At 35.9% G+C, this 25,378-nt stretch overlaps 1 protein-coding gene across 7 annotated transcripts in view; it reads left to right on the plus strand.

Annotated features, from left to right (window-relative positions):
- KDM4C (lysine demethylase 4C) overlaps positions 1-25,378 on the plus strand; it is a 257,803-nt gene that overhangs the window by 43,414 nt on the left and 189,011 nt on the right. For all 7 annotated transcript variants that reach the window (XR_004354389.1, XR_004354390.1, XM_032674844.1 and 4 more), the window contains 2 exons: positions 6,836-6,939; positions 12,318-12,455. Coding sequence is in view for 5 of the 7 variants with exons in the window: in XM_032674844.1 (XP_032530735.1) it covers positions 6,836-6,939; positions 12,318-12,455 (242 nt within the window). In the remaining 2 variants the exon portion in view is untranslated. The remainder of the gene's footprint in view (positions 1-6,835; positions 6,940-12,317; positions 12,456-25,378) is intronic.

Here is a 25,378-nt window from a genome sequence, read left to right on the forward strand (position 1 = left end):
TACAAGAAATTATAAAAGAGTAAGCAGAGTAGAGAATTGGGAAAGTTTAAGACAGAAACATTAGGGCTGATGAAAAATGAACAGCTTTAGCAGGCTCAAAGCAGATGCAAGGAGATTTTTGTTTTCCACAGCATTCATTCCTCACTGTACGTGGTGAATTCTGAAATTTTGCATGGCTTCTGGTGCAGTTTGGACAACACTGACACCTGTATCTGTTAGAGGAGCATAGGAGCTGCTGCTGGCTTTGTAAGGTTTGGAGCAGCATCTAGTTGGTGCTAGATTAGTTAGAGAAAGCAAACTTTTCATGCTGTATGTAAACACTTCTCTGTACATATACATTTAATATTTAATGGGAGCAAGATCTTTGGGTAGATAGTCTTTTTATTTGATGTCAAATGCTCCTCTGGTGTTTATTGTGGATTTCAGATTGCTTGATTGTAGCTATGCAGTGTTTTAAAACCATTCAAGTTTAAATGTCCTGTAATAACACTGAGATCAGCTCCATTGGTTAGACCGTGGTGGTAATAACACCAGGGTTTTGGGTTTGATCCCCGTATTGGCCATTCACTTATGACTTGGACTCTATGATCCTTATGGGTCCCTTCCAACTCTGAATATTCTGTGAAAACTGTGAGCATGTGTTGAATTTCATTTTATTTTCAAAGTGAGAGAAGACGATGGGCAGTTTCAGCAGTGCTTGTTCACTCATTTCTAAAAATGATGTGGCATTGAGGCATGGCATTGATTGTTGCAGGCTAAAGAAACTCTTCAAATTTCTCTTTGAAATACCTTTATTTCCCTAGATATTGGATTAACCTGTACAAATTCAGGAATTAGGTAACTTGTGGAGATATATGTCTTGCTTCATGGAAAAAGAAAGCATCATGTTAGAAACCTGGCCTGAAGGTGCTCAGGCCTCTTACTGCTGATAGTGGCCTACAATAATAATAGGAAAGGAACATAAGGCATGGAGAGAAATGGAAATCTCGAAACCCGCTGTTTTTCAGAAGCCGATAGGTTATATTGGGGGAACAATATCATGTCTTAATGTCCAAATGCTAGAGTCAGAATTGCACAATGGGCTGAATGGGACTTAGGACTTCAATGTCACCTATTTTTGCTTTATAACTGTGTTTCAAATAGTAAATAGCAACTAAACCATAGAATCAGGTACTGAAAAGTGATGATAAAATTTAAAATAGTGTTTATTCTGTTATGCTCAGTGACTGAAACTGGATTTACGTAGGAAAACTACATACTCACACAGAGATTATTTTTGTAACAGCGGTATAAGATAGATGAATTAGGAAATGTTAAAGAGGGTTGGCCATGAAACTAAATGTTTAACATTCAGTTTTAATGTCCTCTGGGGTATTTTTCTGTGAGTAGATTGTTTTCATGATAATTTGCGTCCAGCTAATAGATGAGAATGGAATATAGAAGATGATGCTGTAGTACTTAACAGTAAAGATGAGGGACCATTTCTTATTATTTCCATGCTGTAGCAGTTAAGACCTCTGTGATCTACTTTGCAGCTGCTGCCTCCTAAAATACAGCCTAAATTTTATAGTAAGGTATCTTACAAAGATGACAATAAAAAGTAAGCTGTGTGGCTGCAAGTCACTTAAGAGCAAACATTATTAAAACATAGTGTAAATGACACCTTCATACTTAATGACATGAAAATTGAAAATATTTTTAATCATATTTTTGCATGAGTGCAGCATTTGAAGGAAAAAACCCTAATTTTTTCAAGGTTAGATCCGATGACCAGATACCTACTGAATTAATCAAATGCTCCTAAATAATTAAAATAGTAAAATAATACATTAAATGTGACAGGTTGTCTAAGTCAAGGCAGAAGTTGATACATGAAATTAAAGGAAGGCTAGAATATTTTCCATTATCTTGTCTGCACATCACAATTACCACACATGGCTTTTGTGCATGAATGCTTTCATTTTTGCTTTCCATTGAAATCTTGATTGACTGTGGCGCCTACAAATGCTTTATCTGAAAGACATTAGACTTGCATCTAATAAAGACAACAGTTTGATTTTGCCCTTCAGCTGCTTTCTCATTTATGTAGATTTTTTTTCCAATTTTATGTAGACATAAATGTAATAAAAATCTCAAGTGAGCTGTTAGCTGCAATTTTTATACTTTCTCTTATGTTAATCTGGAATACTATGGTATTCTTAAGGACTTTTTGTTTCACAAAATGGGTTAGAAAATAAAGAGAATAGAAGCAGAGTGCCAAATGAAAAATGACAGTTTGACGGATTTGCAAGATCTTTTAATAGATCATTTGAGTGCAGAAAACTGTTTTAGAAAGGAGATGACATCTATCTGTGGTGTTCAGTTATGTTAAAGAAGAAACTAAAGTAAAGATTAATATATTGTAAGTATATAGGGCTGTTATAAAGAGCTTTGTATGGTATGTGGTATTAATGACTTCATTTCATGCAGAAGTTATTACCTGTTAGGTCTGAAAATAAATACAAATAATCGTTGAAATGATATATGAAGCAGAACTTGCATAACTTCTAAGGGTCTTGAATTTGAAAACTTGAACAGCTGAACAATTGAACTTTTTCTCAACGATATAAGTCCACTTAGAAAAGTTGCATTTAAGAGATAATAAACTTAAATGTATTCATTGAATGTATTCATCTGGGCATACCAAGTCATATTTCCTAGCAGTTGAAAGCCACTTTTTTGTGGGTTTTGTACTTTGTGCTTTGTATAGCATACGAATTGCCATTGTTTCTTTGTGACGATTGTTGTCATGCAGACTTACCCTCCTAATTTCTTTTATGTTCAACATAGAAAGTTAAATCAAATCAGTTTAAATCACTGCAAAGTAATTTAAATAAATCATATAAATTTGTATTTATATCTACCAAAGTAAAATCTAAGAGGACAATTGCTAGAAAACTCAGTAATTCTTTCGTCTCTGCCTGTTTTTAAGAATACTGACCTGTGAATTATGATTAATATTTTGTATTATTCTAGGTCCTTTAAATAGCATGTACATAAATTAAAAAAAATGATAGCTTTGCGTTAATTTGGTTTACTTTTAATTTCATTAACATTAAATTTCAGTAAAGATATTTGCAATTTAGGGTGTTCTTTTTATTTTTTTAATAAGTTTTATATTTTCATTTTTAAAATTTTAAATAATAATAAATTACGAATGCAGCACTTTTACTGTAAAATTTCAGGTGAAGTCTTGAGTATGGAAGTTAGAAAATCTACAGAAAGTGTAACCTCATTCATTGACTGGTCAGAATTTGATTTGAAAGTTCCCTAAGAATATGATTTTTTGTATGTGTGCTTAAATAACAACTTTATTATTAGCCAAATTGTGATATCCTTGATCACAGAAGGTAATACGTAGCAAATTGACCTATTCAGTCTAATGGAGTTATATAATTACTCTTTTGGGAATAGTATTGTAATTTGTCCCTTTATGATTTTAGCTGAATAGTTTAATTGAAGATATTATGGACACATTCTTAGTACCACAGATAAGCATTCCAAGTATCTTGAAAATGCTAATCAATCAGGGAGTGGAACCCAATCCACTTCAGTTTGCCTGAGTGAAGGTATGATACTGATGTGGTTGTCTGATACGAGTTGCATGTGATCTATAGTAAGGGTACTCTCAGGGTGGAAGGGAAAAATGAGCCTTCCAGGTAGCAATGCTCACTGTCCCTCAATAATTTTTAGATTTGTTCTTTATCCCTGAACCATTTAATGTACGCTTTAAAGACTCCTAGTGCAGCACTACCCTGTGCGTTTGGGTTCTCAGTCACAGAATCACAGAGTATTCTGAGTTGGAAGGGACCCACAAGGATCCACAGCTAGGAACCTACTGAGTGCCTGCAGGCTTTGACTTCTGGCTAGCATATGTGTGGGTTATAAAACCAGAAATGGTATGGAAACGTCATACTGAGATGGAATAGCATTGACAAAGGATGTATCTTCACCAGCCCAGCGATACTCTTGTAACTAAAGAATTAGTTTAATTTTGTTAGTACAAATAACATTGGTAAGATTGGACATTTTGGGCTATGTTATCTGTCAGAACATGTATAAAGAGTCTTCTAAGGGCATGGTTTTGATTGTTAGCACATTCTGAAGCCTATGCATGCCTGTACTTTCACATATTCTGTGCTATTGTTGCTTGTGAGAAGGAGATAAGGATTTTAAAAAGCCAGAGAGGGACCTCGGCTTTGGTGGATAAATGTACACTTCCTGTATTTTACGTGTTCATGCCCAAATGTTTGACCACCAAGTGTTGAATCACATACTTACCCTGTAGACTGTTCTAATTCTGCTCTAGGTGTTGAGAATGTCAGTGTTTCTGTAAATCATGGATTAAAGAATTTTCAATTTGATGGTCTTTATCTAATGGGCATAAATCAATGAGCAGCCTAATTCAGTTTTACCTTGATCTCTGATTATTGCTCATTGGCTCATATGAAGTAATTATTTTGAATTCTCATCTTGTTTCTGTGTAATTATTTCCAAGAAGATGAATATTATACACGTGTGCCATGTCTCAAGAGACCATCCAAGAAAATGGGGTTGCATGTCAACTCCTACAAAATACTTGCTCTTGTAGAACTAATTTAGAGTTAATGGTTAGTGTTAATGGATTAAATTAAGATTTCATGTGTCTCTTAAAAGCATGAATGTATTACAGAATTTGAATGGTAGTTAGGTTCTAGATAGATTTCAGTATTTTTTTTTAATGTGGGATTTCACTAAACATGCAGGATTAAATGGTAATTCTGTAAATTTGTAGTTTTAACATCAGCTTGGTATTTGAGGGTGATTCTGGGTGCTGCAGGCATATCTTGAATTGGCTTGCATTTAATGTTTTTATAAGGGTCTTGTAATATTTCTAATGCAAGTCCTCTATTCAACGTACTTTTAGGTATTTTTTTATATCTGTTCAGCAGTTCTCCCACAGGGATTTATTTTCTTTTCTGAAAGAAAAGCTTCCGTGACCTTGCATTTAGCCTGGCAGAACAAAAGACCTTCTGATAAACAGTCTTGTAAGGAGGAAATACTACTTTCCTTTCTTTCCTTGTTCATAGAAGGGGAGTGCTTTTGAGAAAATGAGGTGAATGAGTCTGAAAAATTTGTGTGTGTAAGTGTAGACTTTGGCAAGTCAAAAGATATTTTATAGTGGTACAGAAGGCATAGGCTGCACTTTTGATTTCACTGCAAGGGCTCTGTAACCACAGCAAGCGTTCTCCTGTAAATTTCTTGTAGTGGATTTTGAACAGGTTGTGTTCTGCTGTTCTGTGTTATTTGCAGCTTCCTTGGAATTCAGCAACAAGCTTGCCTTCTGGTTGGACTTGTCACAACTATTTCTGATCTCTTGGAGTTGTAGTGGTACAACATAAGTTTTGGATGTCAGCCCATCATTTGCTTTTTATCAAGCTAATTGAACATATTTCAGTATCAGAATTTGGTACAAAATTTGTTTTCTCAAGGAAAATTCAGTCCAACTTTCCCCACTTTTAGAAATTAAGCTTTTTGCTACCTTTCATACTAGCTCTTTCCTCAAGTCTCAAGTATCACTTTCAATCATGTTTTTCACTGTAAGTTCCAGTGTATTTCTTTTATTATGTTGCTCAGGACTGAGATTTCATGAATTTCATAAACTATAGGTTCTAAGTTATGATTGCTATTGTTATGTTATAGCCATTAATTGTGCCCAAATTTCTTTATTGGAAATTGTGGGCTAGCTTCTTTTAACTGTCTTTTAGTCAGTGAAGCCAAACATACGTGATAAAACAGTACCTATCAAGTTGTACTTTTGAACCTTAGAACATTATTTACAGTTTCAGAAGAGTGTAAAGAATTCTATGCCTGTTGGTGGTGAATAAAAATAAAAGGATGAATTTGAATAAAATTTGGTCTCAGGGCAGCTTAGCAGACTTCCTAGTACATGGATCAGCAGAAGTCCACATTACACCTTTGAGGCTTAATGCTGCTTAACCTTATTTCTGAGCAATCAGAAAAAGAATTTTCCTCTGGTACTGGTGAGTGTGCTAGAATTGAATGTACAAAGAATATAACAATTATAATGTGATCACCTTGAAATTGTTGTAAACTTTTAGGGTTGTTAAGGGACATATATATATATATAAGACTCACCAGAGTGAAGAAATTTAACATTACAGAGAAGGCTATATATTATGGGAAATTCTTGTTAGGTTTTTTTTCCTCAAGATGGTTGATTGAAAGTGATTATTGTTTTTTTTTTAATTTATAATTCAGTGAGTGTGTTTCTCCAAGAATTAAACTGCTTCTGTGAATGATTAACTAATATTTATGCAAGACAGATACAACAAACTGTACAAATAACTAGTTAGAAAGTTGTATTGGTTTACTGTGTAGATGGTTTGTAAGTGCTAGGTAAACCTAGAGCTTGTGGAATCCTTCTGGATTTATTACTGTAGTTGATTGCCATGTGTCCAGAATGAACATTACTATAAAAAAAAGCCTCTGACATTAATATATTTCTCTAAAGGGTAAGAAAATATGCCTAAATTTACAGGTCCAAATTTATTTTAAATTATTTCACTTCTTAGCAAACAAAGAAAACACAAACTCCTGTAACCTCTCCCCCTGAAAAGCAGTTGAAAAACTTAGGAGGTGCATTTGATTTTTACAGATCTCTCAGAACCTAGGAATGACATGATAAAAAATCATAAAGCAAGTTTGAACAGTATTAAGTATTGTAAAATATTACAAAAATTTCCTACTTGTTTTAATGAAAAGATACGTAATTTTGCTTATCTTGCCTTATTAGGTTTCTTCCCGAGCAGCTCTCAAGGATGTGATGCTTTTCTTCGCCACAAGATAACTCTGATTTCTCCATCGATATTGAAAAATTATGGAATTCCTTTTGGCAAGGTACATTAGTGCTTTTTTTTTAAACTCTACTTTCCTATATTGAGTTAGTGTTCATTATAAAGATTGTTATAGTAAAGGTGGGGCAAAAATATTTTTTTTTAAGGCAGTGACTGCATAAAAAGATGTATTATAACTTTTATATAGTTTAGCTTGGAATTTTCTAGCATTAAACACTTCTAGCCATCACAGTCTTTATTGTAGAAGTTTCTGTGATTTTTTTTCCCAAGACATTACCAAAATTTCTTAATTTATTTCCATGCTTTCAATTTAAATGTAACTTTATCAATAGTATGGTCTGAAGGATTTAGGGTGGGATAAAGCCAAAATAACTGTTATTTAATTTAAAATATATTTGAAAAGCTGTAACATAATAGAAAATGAGTGAATGATTATTTTAAAGTGCTAGGTCATGATACAATGAACGTTTGATAAGAACATTATACAAACAGGAAGTGGGAAGAATAACTGACTTTCTTCTTTTTGGATGAATTTAATACATAGCTGCTTTTAAAAACATCTGAAGTATTCAATTTTTTTCTCCTTTCTACAAGATTTTTCTTTTATTGTTTTCCACTTTGAACTTCTTATAGATGCCAGCTAATAAAACATTTTCAATGCATTGCTTTCTTTTTGAAGTGTACTTATTTTATACACTGAATGCTTTACAAATTCAAAAGTTCTAAATTTTGGAGTTTTCTAAGCTTACTTAGAGGACTAGAACTTGATTCAGAAGGTCCCCTGGCTGAATATCTGTTTGTGTTAATACTGAGTTTTAAAAGCCTTTTGATCGTTAAAGGATTATGATTTTTGGTTTGTCACTGTGCAGATTATTTTAAGTTGTTTGGAAGAACCAGGCAATATACACTTTTTCTCAGTCTTTTCCCGCTACAGTATAGTCCTGTAAACTGCCCTCGCCACACACCTTACTTATTATTGTGGTTTCTGTTTTAGTGTATGTTTTGTTTATATATTGATACCATGTGGACATGAGTATACAAACTTAGCTTAACATGTTCCCCAACCTAGAATACAGGATAATGCAGTGCTTTCTGTCTGGTGTAGCTGATGTTTTTTTAACGGTATGAAACTTAACCCATAGTAATAACATTTAAGTGAATATTTTCATGTATATTATCGCCCAGCTAAACACCACAGAGGTGCTTGATCACTCCCTTTTTGTGGGATTGGGGAGAGAATTGGAAGGGTAAAGCTGGAAAACTTGTGGGTTGAGATAAAGACAGTTTAATAGGGAAAGCAAAAACCATACACACAAGCAAAGCAAAACAAGGAATTAATTCACTGCTTCCTGTGGGCAGGCAGGTGTTCAGCCATGCCCAGGACAGCAGAGCCCCCGTCACATGTTACAGTGACTTGGGAAGACAAATGTCATCACTCCAAACAATCCCTGTGCCATCTTTTTATCATGACTTTATATACTAAGCACGATGCCATGGGGTCAGCTGTCCCAGTTGTGTCCCCTCCCAACTACTTGTGCACCCCCAGCCTCCTTGGTGGCAGGGCGGTGTAGGGAGCAGAAGAGGCCTTGATGCTGTGTCAAACATGCTCAGCAAGAACCAGAACACCTCTGTGTTATAACCCTGTTGGCAACATAGGTGGGAAGAAGCCACTGATTTGATGTATACCTTTTTGGAATATCACTTCACTTTTCATGCTTAAGTCAACCTGAGTGTGAAATTGAAGAAATGTAGGCATTTAGAATGATACTGCCTGCCTTGGCAAGCAAGCTTTTTTTTGAATAAATTACTCACAAAATAAGTAGTTTGTTTTTTGAATGATACATTATCATATGGAAATATAGTTGCTGAGTTCAGTTTTTGTAATATATGGGTAAATACTGATTCCCTTCATAGCCTTGTGCTTTATCATAAACTGTCAGGTGAAACTTTCCAAGCTGGAAGGTTTTATAATTAGATTTATAGTTTTGGATTCACAGAACATTACTCCAAACAGTATAATTTTCAAGGTTGGTGTTTAAAGTAGTGTACCTATTTTCAGTACCACATATTTGAGGTGGGGTAGGGGAGTTGACTTTTTGTATTTTGGTGTCTTGATTATTCCTATATTATAATTAGAAAAAAAATGCTATAAACAGTTAAAGTTTGGTTCTGTCACCTAGTCTTTGGAGGAAGCAGCCTGTACCCAAGTGTAATTGTAATTAATGGGATTCAGTGAGAAAGTGAATAGAGAGAACCAGGCTGTGATCTCTCATGGCTCAAAGTGATAGAAGTGAAAATGTGCTGAATGCTGATAAGTCAGCCTACGCCTACCAGGTGGCAACTGAACTGCTGCTTGTTGCAATAGAACACCTGCTAAACTGTCAGCAGTGGGAGGGTGTATTGAGATAAATTTTGGAATCGTTAGCGTTGAGAATAATCTTTCTTAACCATTCCCACGGCGATTGTTGGAGTTACAGCTATAATATGTGCAACTGTATGTGCATTTGCTTGTATGTGCTAAATATGAGTCCACAAAAAATTTACCCATGCAAAATGTAAGATGCAATTTTTTTCTTTAGCTATGCTGGCTTAGTATATTTTTCTTGTTTTTCTCTCTTTCCTTCATCCTATAATACAATTAGAAATAGATATCTGTTAACCCCGTGTATTTTCCGATTGGGCAAAAAAAGAACACAAGGAATTGGTAAATCTGTAAGATAAGAATTTTGAAGGAGTTTTTAAAAGCAGAAATTGAATGTAAGACAACTATGTCAGCAGAAAGCTGAGATTTAGGACATGACGTTAATAAGAAAAACATTTGGAGTTGTGAGTTTTAATTTTAGTGATTGTTTAAAATTTAACCCTTTCTTTTTGTGATTTCAAATCATAAGTGTATTTACCTAAAAGGGTCATGTTTGTCCTTTCAATTTTTATTACTGTATTGCTTATGCAAAGCATTGTCAGACAATGAAAGTTAATCTTTGAAAAGTCTCATTATTTTCATGTAATCAGCAAATGCATCTTGTTGAATAGTCATCAGTCATTGCTCAGATTATTTGCTTTATTTAAATGGATCTGTTTGCTTTTTAGTGGGCCTGTTGTCTGATGTGTGTTTCATGTAAAAAGGTGTATCAAACAGAGTATGGGGAATCTCTTTTGACTATTCACTTCTGTGTAATCTACTTTATTCATTAACTCTTATCAGATAGTTCAGAAGACAGTGTGCCATTTCAAGTCTCTGACTAGCCTGTCCTTGATGCCGTCTTTGGTGGTCTGACTTCATTTGATTAAAGCTGTCTCTGTGTGGAGAGAATATTAGTGACTGACAGAAGTACTGTCCCTTCTCCATGTCCAGAGGAGAGCAGCAGTCCATTCTAGCAGAGGGAGATGAGATTTCTCTCTTGAAAGAGAATATCTTGACCTGTGATTTGTTTACCACACATTTTAAAGAAGCCCTCTAAATCTGGTGTATCTTTTAAAACTAGGAAGTAGGAAAATGGTTTATTTTTGGATCTACTAAATTATAATTACCATGGCAGTGGCTTTTAGGTACTTTTTTTTTGTTTTGGTTGGTTAGTTGGGGCTTTTCTTTTTTTTATCTGCTTTCTCTAATTTCTTGTTGAGCCAGTGGCCTTAGCACACTTTTCTTTTGGTTGCACTTGTAAAGACCAGAGTAGTCCTTTGAAACTACCCTTGCTTATACTCCAAGACAGTGTTAGAGCTTAACTGTAGTCAAGCATTTCTTCTTTAAGAATCATCTTCTATCCCCGTTGTCCTTTAGTTATTTGTAAATTTTCTTACCAGTAATGCCACAGTGTTTCTGCTCTCTAAAATTTTGCTTAAAGAGGAAGAGGGGAAGGACAGTGGCAGATTAAAATTTGTTTTGATTTAATATCTAAAGTGGTGCTTTAATAGCTTTATCTTGAGACATTTTACATAGGATTTCCAATGCAAGGATCCCCTTGGTGGTAGCAGCTGTTGTTGTGGAAAGAGTGTGCTGCACTTTACTTGCTGGAGTTAACAGAGTTTAGTGGTCATTGTGACAGTGGTTTAACAAGATCTGACGAACACGTACACTTGAGTATTTATTGTGTAGGGGATAGGATCAGCTGGAGCTGTCAGGGAGACCGTCCTCTTGAGTCACAGGTTCAGAGAGGACCCTGTTGCTTTCTAAGCTTCTTTTCATAGGGCAGTCTAGAAGGGGCTGGATCAAGGCTTTGTCACCAGACTTGGTCAACTCTTCATGTCTAAAGGATTATACATGCACTAGCAACCTTTTACATCACTTAGCTAAGATGACAAAGTTTCAGTATGCTTACTCCCAGTTCTCTTAACAAGTATATGACATGGCAAGAAGTCTCTCAGCCCTGAGGAGTAGCCTTATGAGGTGCCCCTACTCAAGGGGAGATGCTGGCTGCAGCCTCTGCCATGGGCTGGGGCGCTGTTTATGGAGGAGGATGGTTGACTTACAGTCATATTCACATACCAACAGGACATATGGGTCACTGCACAAGACAGCCCCTGGCCACTGTGTTGCCATCCGTCTTCCCAAAGTTCATCTTAAACCATATGCAGCCATCATGACTGCCACTGGTGGTTATTGTTTGGACTGGGGAGAGCCACAGCAGTAAGACCTAAGAATTAGTTCATGGCATTTTTCATTAATTCTTCTTCCCCCTCTTCCCACCTGAAGAAACTGCCCGAGTGTGTTCCTTTGGGATGAACAACATTGTTTTCCTAAACCGCTAAGGCTCATCACCTTAGAGTTTCTTCTACTTTATACTTTCTTGCATAAAATAGGATAGGAAGAAACTTAAAAGGCTAATCAGGCTCTCAGTCGCAAGTCATTGAATCACAGTTTTTGAAATCAGTGAGTATAGGAGAGAAGGGTGAGAATAAGATCTCTCTCCAGTCTTTTGAAGAAAACTTTTGGTGCCACTTCAGAGAAACTTCTTCAGAGTGGTGGACAGAATAAGTTCTGCGGTTAATTTGTGTGAGTACTTAGGAATGATAATCGGGGTGTTTTGATCCAGAACGTCTCTGCTTCCTCTCAGCCAGTAAGAATGATATATTCTTCATACTGTCTTTTCTAGTTCCCTTTACTTCTAGATTTTATTACCACTGAACCCCTGCTTTCAAGATTCGCTATTTTTAACGTTCTTTCTGAATTTGTAAAGTATTACATGCAGCTATGTATTTTATAGTAAAGAACATTGTCTCAAGTGTACTGTTTCTGCTTGCATTAATCTCATTTCCCTGCAAGGTGGAAAAAAGTCTATGTTTTCAGTTAGTTGTAAAGGCAAATGTAGTTTGCATTGCTTTAGGAGCAGAACTGCTTTTGTAATGTGGATCACTTTGAGGCTTTTTAAAATTTATTTATTTTGTTTGGATTTTTTTTTTAATTTTATTTTAATGTTACAGGTTACACAAGAGGCAGGAGAATTTATGATCACTTTCCCATATGGATACCATGCAGGATTTAACCATGGATTTAACTGTGCAGAGTCAACAAACTTTGCCACCATTCGATGGATTGATTATGGGAAAGCAGCAAAATTGGTAAGTCATACTGCAGAAAACTGATGTGTAAGGAAATCTTTCCTGTGGTTATTTCTTTGTGAGAATCTATGGAAGCTGATGAGAAAGGGAGAACTATGAGATCAGGTAGTACCTTACAGTGCCATTGAAATTTTATTTATAGTTGCTATTTTATAGTAAGTATTATACTTCCAACAATATGCATTTCTCTCAGTAGTGAATTTTTTTTTGCAGGTTAATGTGTATAGTGTTCTTCAGAACTAGTTCTATTTATGGATTTTTTAAGTTGAAGCTATGTATACTGAGGTTAGTATATGTGAAGACAACTGCCTTTGCTCTTAAATCCCCTTTAAGCTCTACTGTTTGTGAAAACACTTTAGTTAAACTAGGAATTTTGATACCTGGAAAGAAATGATGAAACTTAAAGTTTAAAGAAACAAATTCAACTTTTCTCATCTTTACTGTAATCAGAAAACTTGCAGTACAAGATAATAAAGGATCTGAGGTGTGTATTACTGAAGATATTTTAGGCTGCATCTTGTTCTGTGGTGTGCATATCTTCCTTCCTTTTGCCCATAGGCACTCAACCTTATCATCCCTATCTTTGTGTTTTGTACAGTGAAAACACTCCCAATGTATAGAGCCACGCCACTGCCTCTACTTCCTTGCCTATCCCTTCTGAACAGCTTCTAACCATTCACTGATGGGTGTATAAGTAATGGAATAAAGACACAAAATCAAGAAACTGCGCAATTTGTTCAGCAGAAGTTTTTTACTGTTTTACTTTTTACTGTTGTTCAATATTCTGTGACTTTTATTAGTGTTAAGACTTATATAAGCCTCGGTTTGGATGACTCAGAAATTAAGTCAGAGGCATTTTCTGCGTTGACTTGTTTGTTATTGAGAAAAACCTTTCCAATGAGTTGTCCTTATATTAGCTAATATGATGACATAGAATAAAGGGCAAAATCATCTGTGCTGGTTTAACAGCTAAGTAATGATTGTGAACTCTTGTTAAACATGGGAGACTGGGGAATGTCTTCATGAGAAAGTTCTCAAATAGCTGAAACTTCTGATTTTAGGCACTAATATGCTCTGTATGCACATAATAACAGTAGTGAAAGTATTGAAAATCTCTACATGCATCCAGCATGTTCAGACTAGTCTTTAATAGGAAAGTTCTGTTTTTAATAGCCAGTGGATAAGGTGGCAACTATAGAGTTAATTTAAAACCTCTAAAACCTATGCATTTGATAATTTTGCCTTTGAAATTTCTGTGGATAGTACAACCATGGACACACAAAAGTTAATTGTGGCAAGTAAATGACCTGGATTTTAAAAGGTTCGAGTGTCATGCAACTCAAAAGTTGATTCAGCTGTACTTTGAGAATGGCAAAATTCATATTCAACTGTGGAGCAAAGCTGAGGTAGTGCTACCTGCAGGTACCTCCCTGTCAGTGTATTGGCTTCATGTTTTTTAAGTTTTTAAAAAATGGCCTACTATTTGGTATACAGCTGCCCCAGTACAAAAAATTAAATAATTTATACCTCCAGCATGCATCTCTGTTGTTGTATTATACTGTAAACTTAAGGTCATCTTTAAATTCAGCAGAGTTAGAAGATAATTTTTTAAAGCTAATGTAATTGTATTGCTTTTCATCACTCCAAAATTCTTCTAAAATTCTGAAATTTTAGCTAGGAAGTCTTGGTATATACAGTCTAAACACTGTTTTATTTTGTCCAAATTCTCTAGCATATGGATAAAACTTTCGTCTTATGAGACTGAATTCTGTGCTCTGCTGTTATTGCACATAGGAGCAGTATTGTGTATATATAAGAATTAAAGTCTGGTGTGTGCAGTTAAATTTAAATGCCTAAAACCTTCAAAGTGGCATCTGGACCAATAATGGCTTCTCTATAGAGAAATCTTAGATACGATAGTAAAATATGAGTTGCAGCTTCTTTGACAAATGGTCAGAGTGCCTAATGTTATTTGCTTATTTTTTATCACTTATTACCACAAGAATAAGAATTAAAGTTTACTTTTTTCCTCATTTCAAATGAAAGAATATACTAGGAAGTACTAATAGTAGAATTCTTTTTTTAAGCAGAAAGTGGAAATGTCTAAGAAGAGAAGAACTAAGGGAAAGATAGTGAACTACTTCTTCATAAAACTTCCTTGTATTTGTTTATGCCATACAAGTAGGGTAAAGAAGACAAACAAAAGAAATACTATAGAATCATAAAATGAATTTACATTGGAAAAGACCTTTAAGATCATTTGAGTCCAACCGTTAACCCAGCACTGCCAAGGCCATCAGTAAACCATTCTTTAAGCACCATATCTGCAGGTCTTTTAAATACTTCCAGGCACAGACGGTGACTCAACCACTTCCCCTGGGCAACTCGGAAAATGCCGGACAACCCCTTCTGTGAGGAAATGTTTCCTAAACCTCCCCTGGTACAACTTGAGAGCATTTCCTCTTGTCCGATCACTTGTAACTCGGAGAAGAGATCGACCTCGCCTCACTACAAGCTCCTTTCAGGCAGCTGTAGAGAGGGAGGTCTCCCCTTACGACAAGCTGTGTGACAGAACTGGCATAGAACCGCTATGTTACCGGTATCATTATTTCTAACAACCACGCCCCCACCACCTCTACTTAGTGAGTCAACATCAGATGAGTCTTTCTGAACGAATTTAGGTAAAGTAAGTGTGAAAGTTTAAAATCTGGCATTTGAGGCTACTGCTTAGAAAGTCTTTGTCTTGCCTGGGTACGTGTGAAGACCACTGTGAACTCAACTAGCTGAATTTCTTCAGCTTTCTAGCCCAGAATTAAGGTTCATGGCAAACGCCTGTATTTAGTTTTACAGCCTGGCTTTCTGCTCAGCTCCTCTGCCCTTCATAGTTCCCAGTAACCTTCAAGTTATATGACTTCTCCTTCACATGCACAGATGCAGGCGTAAATTGCGTGTTTACCACTGCACACTTATAATTAAATGCATGTATATCACCTGCCTTGGCTCAAACTAATCTTAAAGTCTCTTCTCAAAGTGCTAATAGTACCAACAAGGGGAGGGGAAAAAGCCCGAAGTAACAGCAGTAAACCTTAGCACAGCATTCATGCTCTCAGTCAGTACGGCCGGTGTTTCATTCTGGATTGCTTTCCACAAAGACCCTTCTATCAGCTGGCAACTTCCTTGCCAGACAATTATTACGAGGGCATTCAAGTTTGAGGCTGTGTGTCAGTGTTGCACCAGCTACTAGGGAGAAGGCATAGAGCACGTTACAGGATGCACAAGGAAACAACAGGATTATGCTGCGCTGTAGTAAGCATCTCGGTAGCTTCAGAAGGTAGCGTTGGCAGCTTCTGAGGCAGCTAGAGCATAAAAAGCACCTACACCATTTTAGGACAACATGTGAGGGCTGCTGAGGTTGGATTTCCTCAGGGAAAAAGGAAAAATCCAAATAAAATTGGATTGTTGTCCATATAATAAATATTTAAGATAAGGTATAAGATTATAAGGTCTAAGGTACCTTCCACCCCTCTCCCCCCGCAAAGAACTTACGGTCTGATTTTGTATAATTGTACTCTGTTTCTTGATTACAGTGTTGTAAGACTCCAGCACCTGAGCTATGAGCTCACTGAATGGATTTTACTTTAAAAATATACAAGGCTCCAACAATTTATCTACCAAATTTATTAGAAGAGCCTTTAGTTCCTTTAACACCTTAAGAGAGAGTGCAAAGGAAAAAAGCTGCCCACATTTTCTCAGGAGGTACTTTTAATGGTAAACTTTAGAAAATAACAGAATTTGGCAAAAGTTTAAAGGGGTAACATCCAACTGAAGTAAAGCTTTCCACGAAGCATTGACTTAGCACATGCTAACCCATACAACTTAGCAAAGTTCCTATCCTAAGCTACCCATAATATCAAGAAAGGAGATTAGGAGAAGAAGAAGAAAAGAAAGAGAGAAAAAGAGAATTATAGCTACCACCCCTAGATCCAGCAAAGATCCAGCTACAGGAGTCCAGAACAGCATGGAGAGCACATGTTGTTGTTTTATTTGTTTTGGCAGCCAGTCCAGGGCTGGGTCAGAGGCTCTGGTATGTGATGTGGGGCACTGTTCCTGGTGTGCAGTGACAGACAGCTGCTCTGGGACTACCTGGGGAGGCTCCAAGGGGCTGGAATGTAGGACAGGGCATCACAGGCACTTTTGTGAAATTTGACCTGTCACTTCTCTCTCCCCCCCCCCCACCGCCTCGAGTTGGTCTGAGCTGATAACTAATACAATAATCCAGTGTCTCACAGGTGTTTGTCTGGGAAGCCATAAAGGAGAGCTATGATTAATTTTATCACAACCTTAGGAAACTTCCTGAAAGTATTAATTAAAAAGGTAAGACATCTATGTGCCAAAAAAATACTGATATTTTGTCAGTTTTATTTGCAGGTATGGTAATTTTATTTAAAAACAGAAAGAAGAAAAAAACAAAACCCGCACAACCTTGCAGTCCCATTTGTTATTCTTCAAACTGCTGATACTGTGTTTGACTTATCTTTTCTTTCTTTATGTGTAATGTGCAAGAATTTTAATTGAATGTTTGGGATCCTGTAGTTCTCCTGTATTGTACTGCAGAAATTGTCTGTGTCAGCAAAATGCATCAATATCTAGGTCAGTTCATTGCTGTATTCTCCTTAGAGAATATTGTATACTGATGACTATTTGTCTTCCTACAGGAACACTTTTATTTTTTATAGGATAGTTTCTAACTGCTTACAGCTGGATTTCTGTCTTTTAAAGAAAAAATTATGAAGTCAATATTTTTCATAGATTTTTGGGAAAAAACCATTCCAGAAAAGATTTTTGTTAAAATTGTAGTAAATATTTAGCCTGTGTGATGATACTGCTTTCCTGAATTAAATGAGATGGTGTTAAAGTTTCTGTGAAATCACATTTAAATGTTAAATAAGAGATCATTATGACCCTTGGTACTTGAAACTTTGATTAAGCAAAGACTTTGGATACAAATTTCATAAATTATTTTCTGACTTTAAAAATGCTAAACCTGTGGTCTTGATTTCATTCTGTGTACCCTAACTGTATGTAATAGTTGAAGCCTAGGAGCAGGGATGTATACTCCAGCTTGTTTTCTAGAGTTTGTGTGAGACTCGCTCAGGGGACAACATACCAAAAGTAATACCAGGTGGCACCTCCAGTGTGCTGTTTGCTACAGCTCAGGTGCTGCTTGGAGCTCACTTTTGGACACAATTAAGTTGGACAGAATTAAGCAAAAGTAAAAGACTATATTAAGAAAAAACCCAAACAAAAAACCCTGTCTCAGAACAACAGAACTAGATAAATAACAGGCATATTAAAAGCCTCCCAGCTCCAAAGGAACACACGGGAAGAGAAATAGGAGATACTGGTGGAAGGAACAGTTAGTTGTGCTCTCCTGAAGATGCTTTGCAAATGGATGTGGAGAGGCATATTGGTGAAGTGCTGCTGTGTGGATATGGTAGGACTTAGAGAAACAAAGGGAGATGGTGCTCAGCTCAGAAATACAAGTAGTTGTGTTGTAACATTCTGCGAGGATGAGAGGCACTCTAAGCTTTAGATACTCTTAATCATCTTCATCATACTGGAGCTTTGATTTGTTGAATGCTGTTTATTGATGAAAAAAATTAAAGAGCACAAAATAGGGGCAGATAGCATATTTCTTCAGGCTTCTGTGAATTTTGTCATTTTCCTGATGGAGCTGCATTTACTTGAGTAGGCTGAAAATGTGTAGCTGCATGAAGCTCAGTTTCCTTACTCCAGTGGATTTTGTTATTTTTAGGAAAGCAGATGAGTCTGTGGCTATTAGCTTGTATGTTTTGTAGGTATCTGCTTTGATTTGTGTTGAGTAGATAACTTGTGTGTTGAAAAAGGGTTCATGTTCAGTTATTAGAATTGATGAATAAAAATATTACACACAGGTCTTCTATGTCTGAAAATCTTTCTGAAGCAACTGGATAAAAGACACTTCTGTAGTCTGAGAAATATCTTGTATTCCTAATGTTTATTATCTCCAGGCTTGGACACCAAAGATGCTCTGTGTATCTTCTATGTTTATTAATTTTATATTTTTGCTAGTTATAATAGCTATTTCTAATGAATACCAATGTTGCCTTCTTGCAAGGTGCCAAACTGGGGTTCTCAGGCATGATTTTCATCTGTCCACATTGTAACTGTGGTAGATAGGGCCAATGAACTTTATGTACTATAATTTGAAACTGGGAACCAAAAATGGATTTAAATGTTGCATAAAATCGTCTGCTTTTTTGATACAGACACTTTTTTACCCCTTTGAAATTCCCATTTTTTTTTTCTTGCTACTGTTTTGTAAACATTTCAGAAACTTAGATGCTGGTAAATCAGTTACTAGTTGAAAGGAATCTTCCTAAAAAGCACATCCTTTGACCTTGTGTAGAGTTTCTGGACTACATGGTCCCATTGTACCTTGATAGAGGACAGAAACTTACAGAACTGACAGCTGAGGTGAGGTGGAGGTCCCATGTAGGGAAATGTCCAGGAGACTGGTGGTATAAGCAGTTTTGGTTAGAGGTCTCTAATTCTTCTTTATACAGTTGTGATTATTTTAGTTTATTTCCTTCCATTTTCCACTGGTTACTTTTTAATCCCCTCATTCCCTTGTGTCTTGGTTTAACCCCAGCCTGAAATGAAGTGCTTGCTCCCCTCAATCCATGGTGGGATGAGGAGAATTGGAAAAAAAGAAAAAAGGTAAACCCCATGGACTGAGATAAGAAGAGTTTAGTAATTGAAATAGAATATTATAGTATAATAATAATTATAATTAAATAAGAGACAAGAAGAGAGAAAGGAATAAACCCCAAGAGAAATAAGTGATGTACAATTCAGTTGCTCACCACTTGCTGACTGATGCTAGACTCATCTCACAGCCATGATCAGCCCCTCCTGGCCAACTCCCCCCAGTTTAAATACTGAGCCTGGCATTTTATGGTATGGAACATCCGTTTTGCCAGTTCGGGTCAGGTGTCCCCACCATGTTCCCTGACGGCTTCTTGTGTCCCTGCTTGCTGTCGGAGCATGGGAAATGGAATAGTCCGTGACTGGAATAAGTGCTGCTGAGCAAAACCTAAGACGTATCAGTGTGTTATCTACATTATTCTCATACTGAATCCAAAACACAGCTCTATACCTGCTACTGGGGAGAAAATTAATTCTATCCCAACTGTGTGTTGCTGTTCCAAATTCTCATGTCACAACTCTCCGTCACACCTTGTCCATACTTTCACAAGCTTTCAGAGAAAGTACTGGCATTTCCAAATACTGCTCTCATTTCTTGATGTGTCTGTTTTGTGGAACCACTTGGTGACTTTCACTCAGTATAAATGTATGTAAATTTTACTGCCTTCTCTCAGGGATAGTGTCACACTAGGTGATTTTACTAGTCATTGTAATGATTCTTTTGTACTGCAGCTCTTTTAAGACGTGATTTGTTTTCAGATGCTGGTGCTGGAAAACCTTTTTGTTGTTTAACTGATATGTAGAACCTTAGTAGAGAAGTCTACCAACCTTTTTTACTTGAAACTAGGGCTACTTCAGTATTATTGCTCTCTTTCATAAAATTAAGCCAGTAATTACTCATGCATTCTTTCGTGGTAGCTGCTTAGCAACGTGTTTTCTGTGGATAGGTTAGATCAAAGTGCTGGCCTGCAGGTTGTATTTTTCCCTTTGGTAGGATGAAGTGCAGTTGTTTTGATGTTAGGTTTGATGGATTTGTTTGCCACTGCATTCATTAGCTTCACATCAAAAAACTGACAGGCTGTTAAATGAAACTTTGGCTTAGATTTTCAGCTTGACTGTTTCAAGACCTATGTGAAGATGTTTTGTTTTGTGCTGCAGCAGCCTCAAGCAGTTATGACTGTTTCAAAGGAAAGAAAAGTTATTTAATATCCTGATTTATTTGGGTAAAAGAGAGTCATTGTCTTGAAGATAGCCATGTCCAACTTATCTAAACAATATATTTATATTGAAATATATTGAGAGACAATATATAGGACTTTATTGATTTTATCAGAGAAGAAACTACACTTACTGCAGAAAAACAACTTTACCACCTTCCATAATTTACTGACGTAATATGTTTTTTCAATGAGGATTATGTTTAGATTTCTTTTGTACAATAACATATTAGTTGTCTGTTGAAAAAAAAAAGTTTTACCACTTTTTTTTTAAAATGTGGGTGAGTGATTTAAAGGTCTAGGCTTAAAAAGTATCTTCCTATCCCTACGGCACTGTATTACTACTGAATGTCAGAAATAGCTATGTGCATAAGCTCATGAGTCATTCTTATATCAGCTTATTTTATTGGTTTGATTTTTGAAAAATTTTTCTTAAAACACTGCATGTTGATGCAGTTGATTCCAGTCTGCAACAATATCAGCATCATTCGTGATGTATAAATTAATGTTTTTACTTGTGAGAGCATAATTAGCCACCTTATATCATTGATTTGCCTGCTAATGAAATTTTACAAGGTTTTGGGAACCATAGATGCTTTCCGTTTCTTGTCTAGATTGTTAATACACCACTAAAGAGCAAATTTCTGCATTCTGCATTTTGACATTTCATTTCATAATCACAGTGCCACTCTCAGCTTTACAGTTGTCATAGAATTTTCTCTTTTATTTTCTATGTTTATTTCTTTTATGTTAATCTGTTACTTTTATTTTTTTCATCTTACTGCTATCATTTACTGCCCCTGTTTGGTTCTTACATCAAAAACTCATAATTTCCTGAGAACAGTGGCTATTAAAATTTCTCACTCTAATACGGGAGATTGTCAGTCTCTCAGTGGGCAGTAACTTGCAGAGTTCTAGACTTCTAGCACTGTGACATATTGAATTAAGAATTGTAATTAGGCTTCAGGAGTAGAAAGGAGTAGTAATGATCACCTGCTCTAATAGAACAACGTTCTGTTGTGCTTTTGTAGCTTCCCATTTTGGTAGACCACCTGGTTGTAAATCCATACTCTGAAATGTCTTACAGTACTGTTCCTGTGTTCTCACAGTCTAAGCTATGTTATATGCAAGTACTGTTATTGTCTGTGAGTAGTGTATTCTGTGTGTATTCTCATGAAACTTTTCCAGCTGTACCTAACCTAACTTTTTTTCTGTGTGATGCTACAGTACGTGTGAATATCGTTATGTGTGTGCGTTTCTATCACAGAGTTCTCGTGCAAGCTGCACTGTTTATTAAATAAAAGTAAAACCAACAATACTACTGCTTTTTTTTTTTTTTTCACATGGAGTTTTGGTTAAGTAAGGAGAGGAGAATTCCACAAAATAATATATTAAACATTGGGGTACATTCTTACAACTGTGAGTGACTACAAGTGGTGAAATCTAATCTTTTTTTTTTCCTAAGTGATATCATAGAATTTCCATTCATCAAAGTAATAAATGTACCAAGTTAGCCTGTTTAGTAGATGTTTAGAAGATTTTGCTTTATAGCAGCTTTCAACTAATGAAGTGATTTTTTTTCATAGAAAAAGTCAATAATTTACAATAAACTTCCATTTCAGAATATAATATGTATAAAATGTTGCGTAAATCAGTGCAATTCCTTTTCTTACGTTTCATCAGAATGCAGATTATAATTACTCTATATTTTCTGAGGAAAACCTCTTGTCACTAGGTACCTTTCTGTCCATGTATTAATGTCACTGCCTGTAAAGAGAGATTACTTTCATTCTGTCTTTTTAAAGAAAATAGAATTTGAACTGAGAAATTATTTTCACAAATTTGAGGTTCACGAACTAGACTCTTTGGGCTTGAATCAGCTGCTGAAACACAGGTGTCCAACACCATCTGAGATAGCTTAAGGTATTTTTCCTTACTCTGTCTTGGCAGAAGAGTACCAGTCTCCGTGAATCCAGTGTAATATTTAGAACTCGGTCAGATGCCACATATACCAAAATGTGGTTCAGGTGTCAGTGCTTGCTCAGGCAATTGAAGTGAATCATCTGTCATTGTATTCTTTTGTTTATACCATTTACAGAAGTAAGACTCAGTCTAAAAATTAACTCCATTTTCATAGTCTAAGAGGAAGTCAGTTCTCTAGCCTTACTAGATTAATTTTACAGTTTGGCACTGGGCAATGACCTATCGTGATAGCCCAAAAGGTGACTTAAGTGTTAGGGTTCAGTTCCCTTAAAACTGCCACCCCCCAACCTTTCTTCTCATAAACAGAGCCCACTTCCAAATACTGCTACTACTGTGCAGGCCAGGAGTTGGACTCAGTGATCCTTGTGGGTCCCTTCCAACTCAACATATTCTGTGATTCTGTGATTATTTGTCTTTATTTATTTTTTTAATTTGCAACCATTTTAACTCTGTGTTTGAATCATCAGAGAGTTCAAGCTACTAAAAACCATGCTGACCGTGTTCTTCCATGCAGTTTCTGTTGGCCTGTGGCAGATCTGGAACTCAGATGTTTCTGCTGTAGTTGTTTTGTTTGTTTGGTTTTTATGGGTTTTGCTGGTTTTTTTCTTTCCTTTTTTTTTGTTTTTCATCTTTTTTTGTATACAGTGATAAAACTTTGTGTGAATATGATTTTCACTCAGTTAACTTATGTTTGTACTGGGACTATCTACAGGATTCACCTCTGCTGGAGGTGAATCTCTCCTGCAGTTGGTACTAGAGTTGCTAGTTTGGCTCAGGCCAAACATTGTAGAGAAAAGCATGTACTTGCAATTTTCTCTTTGTTTTTCTGAGTCTGGGGAATATTATCTAGAAATGAAGAAGAAAGGTTGAATAGCAGTATCACTGATTTGAAACTCGCGTGATTTTTTTAGTTCCTTCATTTGAAAGAAGACACTGTAAATATAGATGCACATTCAAAATGCTTGTCTAAGAGCAATAGGTAAGACTTCTGTGAATGAGGAGGAATAAATACCCACATCCTGAGGTAACTACACCAGGATGGGTAAAGTGTAGTTATTATTTTTACTGTAAATGAGCCTTGTAGCCTAGCAGATATGTGAAATCGAAGCTGAACACAGGCAGATGCCTCAACTGCAGGTTTAGTGTCCTCACTGTGCATGCTACTTGAGTTAGCAGAATGTGTTTATATGCTACTAGTTACAAATTTTTAAGGTTTGAAAGTCTTCCGCTTACAGGCTTCCTTTTGAGGCTTGAAGTCATCTCAGATGAACTGTGTAACTTTCACTGGTTTGATTTTGGATAAAACCCACAGTAAAATGTACTGCTATGCTTTACAAAAAGGAGGAGAAGTAATTTTCTGAAATGTTTTATAGCAAAAAGAAAAAAAAAAAGTTGAATTAAGACCTCAGTGCTAGTGTGTTTGTACGCAGTTTTTAAGGTTTGTCTTTCTGCCTGAAGTGTGAACAGCTCTCAGGTTGTTGGGAGAAACAACCCAGATTCTAACTCAGATACAGTATTAACACTAAAAAAGGATACATTAAAATTTTAGATAAAGTTCACTTCCATATGGTTCATTACAAGACCTTGCATACATTCTTAGAGTGCAATAAGTTAATTCATTCTTCTGTAAATTTATAACCAATGTAACCAAATAACTTCAGTTAAGACTCTCTGTTGGCTGTATGTATTATGGTCTTATATGTTCAACAGCCTCAATCAGATCAACTTTTAGATCTTAACAAGATCACCTGATCTTACCATGTGGCATCCCATGTGCTTGGGATTCTGGGGGAGAATTTTGACCTGTAGTTTCATAGATACCTGTGTATCTCTATATATAAAAGATGGTTTGCCCTAGAGAGCTAGAACAGTGCCTACTTCTAAAGGACAGTCTAGTTTGAAATACCCCACAAACATCTGAATTAGAGATAAAAAAGTTTTGTTCTCATTTTGCTTAGATCTGGCTTTTCCACCCTATTCCAATTAAGTTATTTGAGTTACTTCTACGGAATATGTTACTGTACAGTACCATAAATGCAATGTTTTGGTGGCTTTTTCAAAGTGTGTTGAGAACAATTGCAGTATGTAAGAAAGATGTTGAGGTCTGGGTATTTTGATCCATTATTGTGAGTGCTGTGGGATAAATTATGATATATGTGGAGAAGAAATCTAACCTTTGTAAATTTTTGTTTGTTTCCAAAGAATCGAGAGAGAGAAACTCTATAAAAATTTACTCTTAAAGGGGAAAGTTAAAATAAGGTAACCCCCCAAATCCTCTTCTCTATGTTCTCCGTTTTTTTATGTAGGTGATTACAGGGTTGATATACTTGGCTTAGTGTATAAGCCATTAAATTGTTTATCAGGATATAAGAATCTATTTCAGAGTCTTAAGATTGGACAAGATTTTACAAAAAAATCCAGATAGGTGGCATTTAGTATGTCTATTGAATGTCTTTGAAACAGACTGTCTTCTAATTCTTTGACAAATGTATTTAAAAATTAAAATTAGTTACAAATAATTCTAGTACTTTATTGTAATGAATGCAGTATTTAAACTAAGCATATTTAAAATATTTTTAATGCTGGAATTTAAGAATATCTTGTAATAGGAAACAATGTGCTAGGTGATGCTGTTAATGGTCTGTGAGCACTGTTGGGTGGATAGCTCTCAGAGTAGTGGGATTTGAGTGAGTCTACACAGAACACATTTTGGCAAAATATTCACAAAATTATTCATAGTTACCTTTCTTTTTTGAGTGAGATATCTAACTAGAGGTGCCTTTTCTTGTGTTGAAGTTTTGCTGAAGAAATTCCAGGGATATAGAAGATGTAAGGAGTGCTGTCTTGGCTTGAAGCAAGTCTTAATTAAATCTGATCTTGCTTCATCTTCAATTCTCTCTAAGGTGCAAGTGTAGTTTCAAAGGGGTGATAAGAAGAGGATAAACAACTATTGTGCTAGATCTTGCTGGGCATAAG

Source organism: Chiroxiphia lanceolata, chromosome Z (assembly GCF_009829145.1).
Source record: "Chiroxiphia lanceolata isolate bChiLan1 chromosome Z, bChiLan1.pri, whole genome shotgun sequence".
NCBI classification, from domain to species: domain Eukaryota; kingdom Metazoa; phylum Chordata; class Aves; order Passeriformes; family Pipridae; genus Chiroxiphia; species Chiroxiphia lanceolata.